The following is a 15,253-nucleotide window of genomic DNA, read 5'->3' as shown; positions in this document are numbered from 1 at the left end:
TGCTTTATATTAGCTCAAACATTTATTAAGAAACCCAAAATTCAATAAATAAGCACAGACAATAAGTTAAAACAGATCACAAACCGACCAGTATGTAACAAGAATGCTTTATCTACACAAAACATCCTATTTCACATTGTTTGTTCATTCTTCCAAAGAGCATCTGTTCTCCGGGATTGGATTGGACCAGCACATGCAGAAAAGAGCTGAGTGTGTTCTCTGTACAAAGTTTGGCAGGGTTGGCGAGAGAGACTGTCCATGTGCACCAGACCCTTGCCACCGAGCCTGCACGGCCAGTGGCAACAGCAGAAGATGCAATAGAGACAACAGCAACAAAATAAAAATAAAAAAGGTGACAGGTTTGCAACTAAATCGATCAAGAAATCAAAGATCCAGAAACGGGAAGTGCTTTCCCCCCCTCACACTTTTTACAAAAGGAAACATGACTTTGATTTTTGCTGTCACTTATAAACGCTTTATCAAAATGGGTTCAATTTCCTCTTGATTGCTCGCATCACTTCATTAATCTGCCCAGTCCCCTCCCGCCCCCCAGAGCCAGTGCTGCCCGTTAGGAAACCTTCTGACCAAAAAGCCCTGCAATATTTGTTGTTGGGGTTGATGTTGTGCTTTAAAGAAAATGGATCTCTTGGCAAAGCCCAACAGATGGCTGGCTGGGTGGGGAAGGGAGACAAGGGACAAATTAAAACGAGATCCCAAATGCCCAATGAGTCCTTTCGTGTGGTGCTGTGAAGACCCAAGGCCCTGGTCGTTGGGTCTCCTCCCGGGAACACAGGCCTGGGGGCGGGGGGCGTGTGAGGGGTGGCCCACAAACCAGTCCATTGGTGGCTGATTTCAGATCCTGAGTCGACTCCCTGGTAAGTAAGTCGGGGGGGGTCGCGGAGGGGGGGGACGCGATCCGCAGGGGAGGGCCAGCGGCCGGGCGCGGCTGGCAGGCGCGCTGCCATTAGGTGAAGCTCATGGAGACTGTGTGCTCCAGCGCTTTGGCGGCAGGGGAGGCGATGCTGGTTCCCGCGCCACACGTCGCCTGCTGTCGGGAGCTGCAGAGCTGCGGCGAGCCCGTCACGTTGCTGGGGCCGGGCAGCGAGGCGGGACCATGCCGGGGAAGGCGGCTGGTAGAGTGGCGTGCAGGCCGGCGCCGTTGGAGCCCGCCAGGCTTGTTGGACCGGCCCATGGAGTTGGGCGGCGGCCCGGCCAGGCCTGACTGGGACAGCGATGCGCCAATGGCCTGACTGGCGGGCCAGCGCCGGCGCGCAGCGGCACTGCTAACAGCCCCGCATGTGAGGCTGCGGCCAGCGCGTGTCGTTGGCGTGGAAGGAGCACAGGCTGTCGCCCATGGCGGCGGCGGCGGCCGCGGCGGCCGAGGGGAACTGCGGCAGGCCCGGCGTGGGCAGCAGCGTGCCCGGCGCCCGGAACACGTTCGTGGTCTTCTTGCGCTTCTTCCACTTGGCGCGCCGGTTCTGGAACCAGACCTGCCGGACACGGGGAGGGGAGCGAGAAAGGCTGGTTAGGGGCAGGGCCGAGGCCCGGCACGGAGCTGCCCAGGCCCCACGCTGGGCCGGCCCTTCCCCGGGACCCCGCCCCAGACACCCCGCCCGGCCGCGATCCCACCGCGCCCACTTGAGCGGATGAGGCCAGGCGCGGGGCAAGCGCACGGGAAGGCGCTGGCTCAGCTAAGCAGGGAGTGGTAGGAAGGGTTGGGCGAGAGGCTGCAATCAAATCTAGAGGCTGTATCTACACTTGTTCTGTGGCGATTATGTATCTAATGTATCGCCTACATAGCCATATGGCTGCACAGATGTGGGCAGACTCATAGAAGTGTAGGATGGGAAGGGACCTCAGTAGGTCATCTAGTCCAGACCACTGCACTCAACTCAGGACTAAGTGATAAGTATATATGCAGTCATAGGAAATATATCCCAGATAGAGACTTCCTTATAGACATCAGTCCCACATCCCACCCAATATGTGTTAACCACATGCCCATCTGTAGGGTGTATACACACATTTCTATGTGTAGACATACACATGAACGCGGTGTATTTGTATGTACAACCTATACCACGTAGGCATATATACTCCCTCTTTCTGCTGAAAGTATAAAGGAGGGATTTAAACCTTGGAAGAGGACTTCTTTATTTTGACTCCTCAAAGACACAACACACAATTTGCACCAAGAAAAATGGTTTAGTTGTAAGCAAAATAGATCTGATAATATTATACTTTGGCATAGCAAAGTCTGTACCATTGAGTCGCATTCTGGTTTGTGTACCCAGGATAACCTGCATTTGCACCAATAATGGTTGGTGCTTAAGCATTTAAATATAGAATTCCACATGCATATGCCAGATTCAAATGGATCTTTGTTTAATGTTTCTTTGGTAGCGGGGGATCTATTTCCACTTGCCCTGAGCTGTACTAGCCCTCAGATCTACTGTTTGCAGAGAATGACAAGAAACTTGAACCTGAGGGCCTTATCCTTTTCTCAACAGCCAGGTTCTGCTCATCTGTGGAGTGAAAGTAAATGTATCTTTCCGACGTTGCAAATGAATGGAAGCTACGTTCAAAGCTTTCTTATACTAGTTGTCAATAAAATTTAATTTTGCTTTGCCAACCCAAGTCTCTTTTGCAATGAGCTATATTTGACTGATTAAATACACTTCAAACCTGCTTAGGGGACTTACATTTTACTTCTTAATAATGGCAAAGAGAATCTCTGATCTTTTGGGCTATTTGTCTAAAAATGTCAAAATAAAGAAGACACAATAGAAGTTTCCTATTACATCATTGTCTAAACTGTGTTGCCATAGCAATAATCTCTTAACATTTTTAGATACTCGTTTTGATGGGTTTTCATCTCCTTCAGCCCGCTGGTGAACTGATACCTGATAGTGACACCTGCGCTTTACATTTATTCATCTCCATTCAGCCATTTAACCCATAGTTTTGTTTATTAATCAGGCCAAACCCGGCTGGTTTTACTCACTGGGAGTCAATGGAACGTGATTTGGCCTGATTCAAATGCCCTGGTCTATATTTTGGGGGATTTTACAAACGTGCTATAAAAATCAGAGCCCAGAATGTGACAACTGCTTATCTAGGATCAGCGTCTGTCCTAGATAATTCATTACTTATTGCACAGCTAAAAATCCCTCCCACATGCACTACAACTGAACTATTCGGAATGGTTTTGGAATATAGGTTTCTATGCCACTGAAATAGCACTGAGGAAATTCTTTTACAGGAAAGCTATTTAGAGCTCTAGGTTTACTCCCTCATCCCTCCCCAGTTCTCGCTCCGCTCCCTTCCCTACCTGACATAGTTTTTATTGTCTCCCTCCCTGGCCTTTATTCCCTTGCATTGTCTCTCCTGGTGGTGTGCTCTGTAGTCACAGCTCCGCTGTAGCCCCACAAGTTGCCGTGTGACTGATTAATAAAGCTGCAGGAATTTATATAATGAAAGGGATCAATGTCTCTGTCCATGGATTGAGCTGTCTGCAGCCACCTTCATTCATAACGAGGCGAATTTGTGTAAAATATGCCGGGCTAAAAAATAAATAAATAAGGAAGGAAGGAAGCATTGGTCCTGTGTTCCTGACCCTGCTTGAGATAGCGTCTGAATTCGTATAAAAGCGTCTATGTGATTGGAACATCATTTTCTTGCGTTAACTCCGAATTGTTTCACCACTGACGCTTGGTGGCTGCACCATTAGCAAGCAGCACTCAAACCCGACCTGCGTGCTGTTGTTTGTTGGATTTTTTTAAGAGTCAGATGTTTTTAGTAACCAGATTCTTTGATTCAAAGTGATCATACTGGAGTGAATAGACTGACAGGTTTCATTGCATTGTCAAATGAAAATACTGGGAAATCAAAGAATCCACTTGAATTCCTGATTATTACTATTCTGGACCCTAGAACCTGCTGGAGTTTATCGTTTAATATTATATGCTTAGAATGAGAAATATGGTCGGCCATTAACGGAAATGAACAGCTGTTAAGGAACTAAATGTTATATGAATAATCGAAAAATCGTGTTCAATTATGTTTTAGAGTTAATAGTTAAATTGCGGCTACAAAATCTTTTTATGTTTCATGGTTTACTGGTGTTGTAAAGAATCTCCATCAGGTCTGATCGCCTCAGTTCATAGCTATAGTGCATATGCTTTTAAAATGTGAATGTTTCCAGTTGAAAACTAGTGCATGACAGATTAAAACGTGGAGAAAACCTGAGGGAGATTTTGAAAATGCACACATGACAACTCTGGAAATATATTAACCACAGGCACTGGGCAACTCTGGAGTATGTTTAAAATGCAACTAGCCCCTGAAAATTATTAATACAACAGTGAGAATCTAATGGAGGTTGGAAGCTAAAAATCTACTTTGATATCTGCTGTTACAGTAATATAGACATACTGTAAATGTATTTTAAAATATATAGTCCGTTTAATTCCCCAGCAATAAATGTGTGAGAAATATAGAGAGAGGAGAAAAGAATATTACATTTTTTGTCAGGAGCCAAACCTTTATGAAGATCTCATTGGAATCTAGCGGATGATTAATGTGAAGATTTGGCAGGAAATCTGGAGAGCTGTATTAAAGCTCAGATCTCAGGTTCATTTCGATCAGCCAGCCGTGAACTCTGGGCCGAATTCATTACACTTTAATAGTGCTAGGAGAAGAAGAAAATGCAATTTCTCATTCCCTTAGAAAACTAGAAAATACTCTCAGCTTGTCCCCTATTAAGATGTGGCAGGTGACAGGACCATTGTGGGGGATACGGTCAATGGAATTACAGCACATTATTTTTGTTCGTATAAAATATTGAAAGGCAAGGCTGACTGTGCAGAAGTTATTTCACTGATTTGGTTTTTATGTAAATAAAATATCGAAAGTTAATTAATCCATGCTAGAGACTAATGATTATGCTTATTATATTGCATTTGATCGCGTAATTTGCATGATTCTCGCATTGCTGGTTAATAAGCCATTCCAGGTTATAAATAATTCTGAAATTGGTTTCTAATAATGGCATGCTATAAAAAAATGGTTTTATTACACAAGCCTGAAAAGCAGAGCGATATCAGACATGGAATTGGGTTCCCTTATAAGCTCTAGTTCTTTAATAATTATTTAGATGTATAATATACATTAAATATAGCTCTAAAATGAGGAAAGAGGTAATTTAGTCTTGCATTTAAAACACATAAAACACACACAGCCGCTATAAATTAACCGTTCAGATCATTTCTTAGTCAGTGTGGTGCCCCACATACTGCAAAGAATGTGTAGGCAATCTGTTAGCTATAAAGAATAGTGTGAAATACTCATATAAGAACATAAACCAATTACTATTTAATTTAAATTTGGTCAAGGAGCAATGATACAGTGAATTGTGAAGTAAATACATTTTACATAAATTATTTTTGCATTACATTACATGTTAATCATTTTGAAGTGTTAATTAAGAAGGTTATGTTGATCTGATTACTTTTTAAACTGCAGAACATTATTGCAAAAAATATTTAAATTGCCACTCTATTAAACTGTTTTTATCAGCAGTCTCGTGCTATTATCGTTGGTTCAGGATTATGCTGAGGCCATTAAAACACGTTATCTTTCTTCTGACGTATTTCTTTGATGTGCTTTTGGAAAATAACTATTTCCATTATATATTTTATATTTTACTTCATTTACCACACTCCTAATATTGAAATTGGTGTCATTAACCTTTGGGAAACCCAATAAAGTTTAATCGTCCACGTTTTCTTTTTTCATAAAGGCAGTTGTCCAGTTATATGTTATTTGTGAATCTAATTTCAATTTTAATTTAAACTAATTATTATCGTGTATCGTTTTATACATTTGTTTTACTTTTTAAAACAAATGTGTGTGCATTCTGTTACACGAACACAATCAGTTTCTGGTTATGAAACGTTCGTATAGCTTTTTAAATATCTTTTGTCTTTTTTTTTTTTGGCATGAGGACTTGGCTTGCCGTCAGAATTTTCGGGGAGGAACACTGTTAAAGTGAAAATGCGTTCATAGTATCACCAGACCACATATAGTTAAAATATTTTCAATGTTCATAATTCGTCTAAGAGGCTCACACAAAATTTCCCAGAACAAAAGTTTAGGTTTAAAAGCGTTATTTGTAATAGTCTGTTGTTTTTAGCCCTCTCGACTACTTTTAATTTCTGCCTAAAATGATTTAAATAAACTGTTTTCTGTATGTCAAAATATATATAATAAAATAATGTGAAGACAACCTTCCAGATATACTTAGTTCTACTGCTGTCTTCAGTGATTACTCCGTATTTTAAAGCAAGTATTAAAGAAACTTAAAATGTTGTGCTCAGAGAAATCCCTTTTAAACCAATAACTAAAAATGTAAAATATTGCTAAAATTCGATTAATCTGTATAGAAGAGTTTTTGAGCTATGAAATATTTCAGGCAATCTGGCATAACATTCTAGGGAAAACATTGCCGCGGATTTCAATGGGAGATCTTCAGGACCTTGGACAGCGTACACGACTAAATTAGATTCAGAGTTCAACCAATTCAGTGCTAACAATGATAAAAGAAGCAGGAACATATTAGGAGCACACGCTTATTGTAAACATTTCATGAGACACAAACATGTGAGTAATTGAACAGTCGATGAATTTGCAATCGCTTGCCTAGTGTTCAATGCTGCTTTCCACTGGAATTCAACATTTCCCCCAAATGAAAGAAAACGCCACTTCGGATTTACATTACACTTTGAAATGATTTTAGCTCGCTGGTAATATTTCATATGCTCATTAGTAAACAGGAAGCTCAACTACAAGTATTAAAAATTAAACCGAAAACTAGTTACAACAAACACTTGATCTGTCTTTGGTTTTGTTTGTTTTGGGGTCTCTTTCTGATCGATAGATCGATCCTTCCTTCAGAGATCGATTGTAAAGTGTGAGGGTGTTCACTAGAGGTAAATTCACGATCAGACCAGACAACATCCCATTTTACTACGCAGAACTATGCCACGCACTACACTGAGTTTTTTTCTCCCTAACCGGGATTGGCTCAATTATTTGTGCAGAAATATGTGGGCTGTTTAATAGCTGATATTCAACTGTTGCATTCACACTGATGCCGATAATCCCTTTCTTACACCAGATGAGTATTTAAAAAATTCCTGGCGGCTTCAAATGAAATTTTGCTAGGCATATTTTGTAAAAGGCTGGTCACCAAGCGCTGGGTCTGGGTGGGTTTATTATTATTTATGTTATGGATTAGGCTGTGATCATTTGAGCTATCTCTCTAGACTATATGATCAGGAAATTACAAACCAGCCTGTTCTCTGTTAAGCCCACAGGGGAAAGCCTGAAGGAGGGATGTGTGAACACAAAAGAGAGCTGAGGGACAGGAGCCCTGCGGGTGTGGTGGCTACAGGTAGAGAGGAGGACGCTCGGGGGGTGGGTGACTGAGGGATCCGGGAGGTTTGGGTACCGAAGCAGCTGCTCATACCTGGACCCGGGACTCAGTGAGGCCGATCCTCAGGGCCAGCTCCTCTCTCATGAAGATGTCTGGGTAATGGGTCTTGGCGAAGCTCCTTTCCAGCTCGTTAAGCTGCGCCGGGGTGAAGCGGGTCCGGTGCCGTTTCTGTTTCTGCTGCCCCTGCTGCTGTCCCGTTTGATTGGGGTTCTGCCCGCCCGGCTGCCCCTGCTGCTTGTCGGGGTCTTTGGCGCTGACTGCCAAGGAGGCCGGGTTGGAGCCCACCGTGGTGATGTCCTCCCCGGGCAGGAGGGTGGCCCCTTCCACCGTGTCCGAGTTGGGAGCCATGTCTCCCGGGTGCCCTCCCGGGTCAGAGCCCCCTACGCCCAGCCGGCACTTCACCGCCTCCCGGTGTCCCAGCAGCTCGGCGGCATCTTTCATTCCTGCGGAGGCAAAGCAGCTGCGGTCACTCCCCTGCAGCCAGGTAGGCGGCCTCCGCGCGGCCCCCGCTTGTATCCAGCAGCGCCAGCGGCCGGCGCACCAAGTTTGCTATGGGGCGAGCCCCAGCCATGGAGCCCCCGCAGCCCCCCTCGCCCACCCCCACTGCCTTGGGCCGGCTGCCCCGGCCCTAGCACGCCGCCTCACAGACACAACTTCAGCAAGCAGGAAACTTTCCAGCGCTTCCCCCTGTGCCAGTCGCCGGCTCCGCCGGTCTGTGGGGCCTGACCCGGCGGGGCCTCCCCATGAACTGTGTGTGTGGGGGAAGTGTAGTGGGTTTATTTTGTTTGCCGGCGCGGCTGACAAGCCGAACCCGCCTCCTCGCAGGTGGCTTCGCCTCCCTGTCAGATCTGGAGCAACTCAATCCGATTTTGTCCCGTTGTAAAGAAAAAATGATAAAAACATCAAAATCACAAAGACTGGGATAATCTGCCCTAAAAGGGGGAGACCTGGGGCGGGAAAGAGACACGAAATGCCCACAATTGGGACTGGATCTACATATCCCAGAGACTTTTTTTTTTCTGAAAGACACTGTTAAATCAAATTAAACTTTAATACAGCACAATTACTTTTAAAGAAATTAGCCCATTTAGAGCGCATTAAGGTAAAACAAGGAACAAATTGTCAATTTCCTGCTCTGGCTTCTTCCTTCGCCGCTGCCGGGGGGCGAGAAAGATGCGGGGGGGGGGCGAACTCACCGAGTCGGGCGTCCAGGAGGTCGGCGTGAGACAGCATCGCGCACCGCTCCAGGGCGAAGGCTGTTCCCCCCCAAATTTTAGCGGTTTTAAGTTATTTAAAATAGATATAAGATATAGATATATATAGATCGCCTAAATGAAAGAAAATTCGGTGTGTGGTTAAAAAGGGGGTCTCTTGCATTATAATGTCCTTTAGAGAGACGGGGAGGTGCTTAACACTTCAATGAACCCGTGAGCAGCTCGGCGAAGGGACCAATCAGGAGGGCAGGCTGCAAATGTCAGCGAGCCCGACGAGTCCCCACTCCGCCCGCCTGCAGCCTCAGCACCAGCAGCCCTGCATCCCCCCCGGCGGCAGCGGCAGCAGCAGCAGCAGCCCGGGGCTGTGGGGCTGGGCTTTCTCCCTGGGTCTCCCTCGCTTGCTAGTGTTTCTCCCGCCGCCAGTTTGTAATTCTGTTCCTTCTCCTGGCCAGACGGACTTTACCGCTGCCCCGGCTCAGATCTGCCCCTTTGCAAGGGCCTGAGCTGGTATCTCGCGGCGCCTTCCAACCCAAGCACAATTTGCCTAAGGAGCGTGCACGGGCCCTCTCGGGAGCCTGGCTGGCCAGGCTTTCCCGGACCAGTGGGTTTCCCTACTCCCTGTTCGGGGTTGGCTTGTGCTTTCTCTGCTAATTTACACGCTGCAGCTCGGCTGTGAGTTTCAGTATCTCTGCCGGGCAGTGGCGGGTAGTGGGAGAACTCCAGATAATCATTTGTGATCCCGCGTAAATCGCGTATTCCCGCCGTTCTTGAGGGCTGAAAGACAGCGAGGAATAAAGCGACCCGAGTTCCTAATGAAACTTACACACGCTCCGTTTTGCTCTCCCATGTCCCGTCCCACCATCCCCCAAAGGTGATCTGGATGCGCTTCTCGCCCGGGCTAAATGTTTGTGTGAAAGAGAAAACATTGCACCGAGACTGAAAAGCCCTTCAGCATTTTGGGTTAAGGTTTCTAAGCTTGGCCACAAACTCAGTTTAAGGCGGTAAATAAAGTTAAATGCTTTTTATTTTCCTCTTGACTATGTTAAACTACTTGAACAATTGAAAGTGCTTTGCACGAGTGAAGCGAACCATTTCTAATGTCCTGATTTTTCAAAGCCAGCCAACAACAAAGTTTAGATTAGTAATATATTTCTAACCAGAGTAATTTTCAAGATCATTAGGCATTTATGTAATTAGTGCCAAATCTATAAGCTTTTATTACGATTATTAGAGTAAAATCAGTATAAATTTGTACTAATTTACTACTGTTTAGACTTGGCTGTCAAGCCAAGAGGTTCTTATTGTAAATGATAACTGAGGAAATTAAGTGCAAAATTCTGTACCATTTCTGATCCGCTCCTAAACAATCCGTTTCAATTGTATTTGTAGCAGAACATAATGCCCCTTTTAAAGTTATTTGACTTGTGTTTTTATTCGCAAAACAAGAAGAATATCCTCTACCCAGGCACAATGAAAACTGATATTTACTACTTCCAACTTGATTAACATTGATTTTTAATTCAAGAGGGATGCAATTAAGATTATTCATTTAGTGCAAATAAAGCTTCCACAAAAAGGGAGCCCAGTGAAGTTAAATAATACAGCGCAAATGGCTTTTTTTGTTCTCCACCCAATTGACTTACACAAAACATTGTAAATGCTGCATGCGAGCAGATGCACGGGTGATTTTGTTTGCAGCTCAGATGTGGTGTGTTTCGGCAGTGACTGAACAGGAGACAAAGGAAGCGGCCGACCGCGATGTAGGGCAGTTTTGTTCCCTTTTCTCCCCTGTTCAGATCCTTGGTTACATTGATTCAATTCAGCTTTAGAGACGGCCGCTCTTGGGTGCATCTCGGTCCCTGCACAGCGGCACAGGAGTAGCTGGGCTCAGAGGCAGAGCCGAGTCCCACTTTAGCGGGAGAGCAAATCGCGGTGTGTGGTTCGGGTTGTTTTTTTTAATTTTGCTTTTAAATCTATTTCATTTTTACGCCAGCGAAAAAAGGGGTGAAAACCGTAGAAGCCACCTCCCTCCCCCTAAGCAACCCCGCGTTGTAACAAGTAGAGCGACGAGAACATAAGCAAAGTGAGAAGGGACCTGCAGTCACAGACATGCCAAAGGAGACAGCCCGCCCCTGGGGAGGGGGCTGCTTGACTGCCAGAGCCCTAGAGCCCTGGCTGGCTGGATGATGGGGTGTTATTTGTACGGGCGTCAATGCGTTTTTACGCAGTGAACCCCAGACGGGCCAGGCGGTCTGGCCGGACTGATGCGTTTTAATGGTTTTGAGGGCTGTAGGTGCGTGTGGAGTGAGGACTGCTAAATTATGCCTGTGGTGTCTTTGAGCTGCGTAGGGAAATGACTGGAAAATCGGGCGTTAATACGAGCCGTTTTGAAGTTACGATACTCAAGTCTTGTTGTTTGTTAGCTACATGGTTACACTGAGGTGGCATAATATCCAGATCCTGCAAGTGTGTGCATCCTGCCTCTGTAGCATACGTGCTATATAGTCCCACACAGAGATATCCTCCGTGTTGTTGTATGTTGCAGGTCGATAAATAAATGTGTAATAGTTAATGTGAAGACACATCAGAGTAATAACAATGGGAGGAAATCAAAGGATTATCAATCTCTCTTAGTAACCGCTGAATAACAATGTTGCACCGTGATTGATAGCGCGCTTCATTTTATGACTTTTCTATTGCTCTTGATTTTTATAGCAGTATAAACAAACTAAATCATCTCTACCAAGGCTTCAAAGCATAATCGTTGGGGGGGGGGGATAAAAAAGGGAAATCTGAAGGGAAAAAAGAGACCAGGACTGACACTATGCATGTCAGAAGGAAAATGACGATAATAGATATGTAAAACACTATAATCACATTCCTCTCCTCTATACACTTGTTTTGTCAAGTGTGTGAATCCACCTGGACAGTGTTTGAGATGTATTTACAAAGATTTTATTCCCCGTCATCGTTCCATTTTCCTAGGGTAGCCAGAAAAGTGTCAGTCAAGTCCGTTCCTTTTATAATTTAAGGTATTTCCCACATGATCATAGGAACCGAAGTTCCTAACACGGAAAGGCTTAGCACAATGGCCCCAAAATCTTCGGAATGACAAGAGTGTCTTCAGAAATCACTTCAGAGCAAAGTAAAAGGATTTTCTATGACAGATCCAGTGATTTTTCCTCAATAAATAGGTTTTAGATTGTTACACACACGTAGAACTGGAACAAAGGGAACTACCAGAAAATATATTGGTTGCCCCTAATAAAATTTATTTGGACAGTTTACTTCTCATAAAAATAGAGATTGAATTTTGTACAAGAGTGCCTGCCAAGGGGCTAGGCACATGGAATTTCTTTCCCCCATTTCTTCCTTTTCCTCTTTTTAACGAAGCTCATAGAGGACCCGATCGTGCTGTCGTTGGTCAGGCAAAACCTCCACTGGCTGCACTGGGAGGTTTGCCTGAGTAAGGATTGCAGGATCGAGGTCTTTAGTGTTTTAAATCGGAATAAACCCTGTTCCCTCATGTTCTGACCCTGGGAAAAGGTACAGAACGTTACAAACCCCACGGCTGTTTTAAACAGTATCCAAGTACTGATTGAATGAGGCTAGCACATAACAAGTGTATTTATCCCAAATCTGCTGTTATTTAGGAATCTACCCTCATTCTTTCCTCGGAATAATTTTATTTTGTGCAAGAACTAACACATAAAATAAGGTTAAACGTCTACAAAGGTGGATTGAACTCAATAGATGCTTATGTTTAGGGTTTTCAAGTTGATATTTGATTTATACATTTATTGAGCATCCGTTGTCAGAAATATGCAGCTAAGGGACTGCTCTATGCAAAGCGCTGTAATTGCTTTTTACACTTAGCAGACACTCTAAACGTTTATCAAATCTAACTTTGGGTTGCCTGACTTGTTTGTGCTGCTTTTTGGTATTTGCAGACAGTAGCGCTGAAATATAGGATATTATTATTCACATTCCTACTATTAGATGCTGAATTGTAACATTGTTCCGTTTAATGAGGAGCGCCTCTCTCAATAATTAACGATCTCACATTTCCCTATTTTCTTGCCTGATGAAAAGAATCAATTTTAATTCGTTGTAAATTACAGCCACGCTTTTGGTGTTATTTGCTTGCAGAAAACAAATCAAGTGACTTAGGCTCCTGTTTACTTTTCCAGATCTGCAGCACCTAAACTCAAATGACAAATCAAACTCTATCCGTTCCTTAGGCGTAATTTGGCGTTAAGAAATGGAAAAACACGACACGTGTTTGCATTTCAATCAACCTTTTCGAAAATATGACTTATTTGGAAATCAGGTACAAAGCTGCCAGCATGCCAGGATCCCAATTTAATAATTCTAGCCATACTTAAATATGATGCTCATCTCTGCTTTAGCAGGTTAGAATGCTTGCAGCATTTTGTAGCTGTAATAGACATATCTCTTTGCAAGCAACTTTTCAAAGTTTAAACACATACAAGATACTCGTGATTACAGTTAACACTTTATAAGACGGGCCGCCACCGGATGTTCCGAGATGTCTGTGGCTGGGGGAGATCTAAGGCTGTATCGTTTGTTTTTAAGCATATTTACGAATGTGGTTCCCCTGTCTTTGAAATATATCCGGCTAAGTCAATGGCACCATTTGAGGTTGTCTCTTCTTTGAGAGATTGTGTGTGGAAGCTCTGAGCAGCGAATCGGTTGCTTTAGATTGAAAGGCTGGCTTATTTTAATTAATTTTCATCAGAACTATGACAACCAGTCTTTTATGGGGAAAAAGCTATTTTAATATAAGGTATGTTTGGACATGTCCCCTTCCCCCAATCCATTCCATTCAAATGCAGACTATTCCTATGCGAAAGTCAACACGCAAACACGTACATATATAGCTTATTTGGGCGGATTTAGATGATCAAACGTTTATTTGTAAACACAACATACTGATATATTCAATATATATAATTTATTCAATCAGGCCTGAATAGTCTGATTTATCGTGAAAGGGAAAGATGTTAGTGTAGCATTTTAAAAGATAAATGTCTGTTCTAGGGAAAGAACGGAGTTCCAGGAGAACGCTTTCTGCCAACGTATGAACATTCAGATCTGTAAACCACAATAGAAAAACAATGTCCTTTTTTTAAACACGAACTCACACCAACTGGCTGGATACATAAACCCTCAGCTATAAGAATGAAAAATATACATCTGAGACTGACACGGAATATTTAACTTCCTTATGTTTAACACATTTTAATCTCCCCAATTATATAGGTAGAATATAATAAGAAACATACATATTTTGTTTGTATGTGTTAAGTTCGCTGCTTTTCTGATTTCTATTTACTCAAGATAAATAATCATATATCAGTTATTCAGTTAGGTGACAAGCCTAGTAATTGGAATAAAAAGAAAACATCTCATCCTTATCTCTTTCTATAACTAGATATAGCGCTAATAAGACTGCATCAATCTTATCTAGCAAATAAATAAAATAGACAAACAAACAAATTCGCCTCCAACAAGTTAATGTGGTGTATCTGAGTGGAAAGTAGATATTTTCACGCATTCTGGAGATGAGGAGTGACTTTTAATAAAATCACAAGAAAAACAAATGTAATTCTGTAAGCAATTTCAGAGATCAGCCATCTCTCTCTCTCTCTCTCTTTCTCGGCTTAGTATTCTCCAGTCGTCCTACCCTTTTATTTTAAAAACCAGTTAGTTCCAGAAATATGACTGTCACTCAATCTGGGAACCTTTCGATCCACCTGCCTTCATTATTTGGGGAGGGGGGCAATTCAGGAGGTAATACGGCTTATTTTACAAGGATGATTTTTGTAGACTTTCCCCACCCCCTTCCCTTTCCCTCTTGCCCAAGTGCAGCTAATTCGGGGCGTCTATATTCACTCAATTAGAGAAATCTAAAGAGAAAATCGATCTTCCATCTGCAGAAATGCCAGCTTAACAAATTAGATTCTTGTTTCGTGCAGGTGATTTGGTGACAGTTGAGGAATTAGAAGTAATAAGTTGTTGTGTTTGAGACCACCCCCTATTCCCCACCTCCGCCCCCCCAGCCCTGCCCCAGGAGGAGAGCCGAGCTCCTGGGAGCCTCGCCCCGCCTCAGGTGCCTCCTCCTCCGGCCAGGCAGTCGAACAGCCACCGCATCTCCCGCTGTAATTAGTGCTGCTGCCCTCCATGTGGGCTCGATTAAACCGTGATTTAGCCGAAAGAAATATAATTATGGCTGCAAATAAAATAATCAGCATTGAAGAGCGATTTCCTTAATGACATGGAGCGGTTGCACGTCACGGAGTAAAGGGGTCTCATTAAGAGGTGGTAATGAGGCTTGGGTGAATATTGGGAGCTGCACAAAATATCTAAAGTGGTGAGAAAGCCAGAGCTAGCCCGGCGTGCCTGGGATCTCTTAGCCAGTCACATCCCCACTCCCCACGTGGGCTGCAAGGATGGGGTCCCTAGGTAACCTCGCTGTTCAGCTGGGCGAGTCTATACCGTCTGAGGTCCCTCCTAATGTATC

At 43.8% G+C, this 15,253-nt stretch overlaps 1 protein-coding gene across 1 annotated transcript; it reads right to left on the bottom strand.

Annotated features, from left to right (window-relative positions):
* Positions 1-964: 964 nt before the first annotated feature.
* OTP (orthopedia homeobox) lies at positions 965-8,728 on the bottom strand. The gene is given in 6 exon segments (XM_032792722.1): positions 965-1,113; positions 1,116-1,176; positions 1,178-1,249; positions 1,251-1,490; positions 7,529-7,938; positions 8,692-8,728. Coding segments are annotated over 6 exon segments (969 nt in total).
* Between the last annotated feature and the right edge of the window lie 6,525 nt (positions 8,729-15,253).

This window comes from Chelonoidis abingdonii, chromosome 6 (genome assembly GCF_003597395.2).
Source record: "Chelonoidis abingdonii isolate Lonesome George chromosome 6, CheloAbing_2.0, whole genome shotgun sequence".
Lineage (NCBI taxonomy): Eukaryota > Metazoa > Chordata > Testudines > Testudinidae > Chelonoidis > Chelonoidis abingdonii.
The sequence above is the reverse complement of the archived record's forward strand: the minus strand, read 5'-3'. Positions and strand labels throughout refer to the sequence as shown.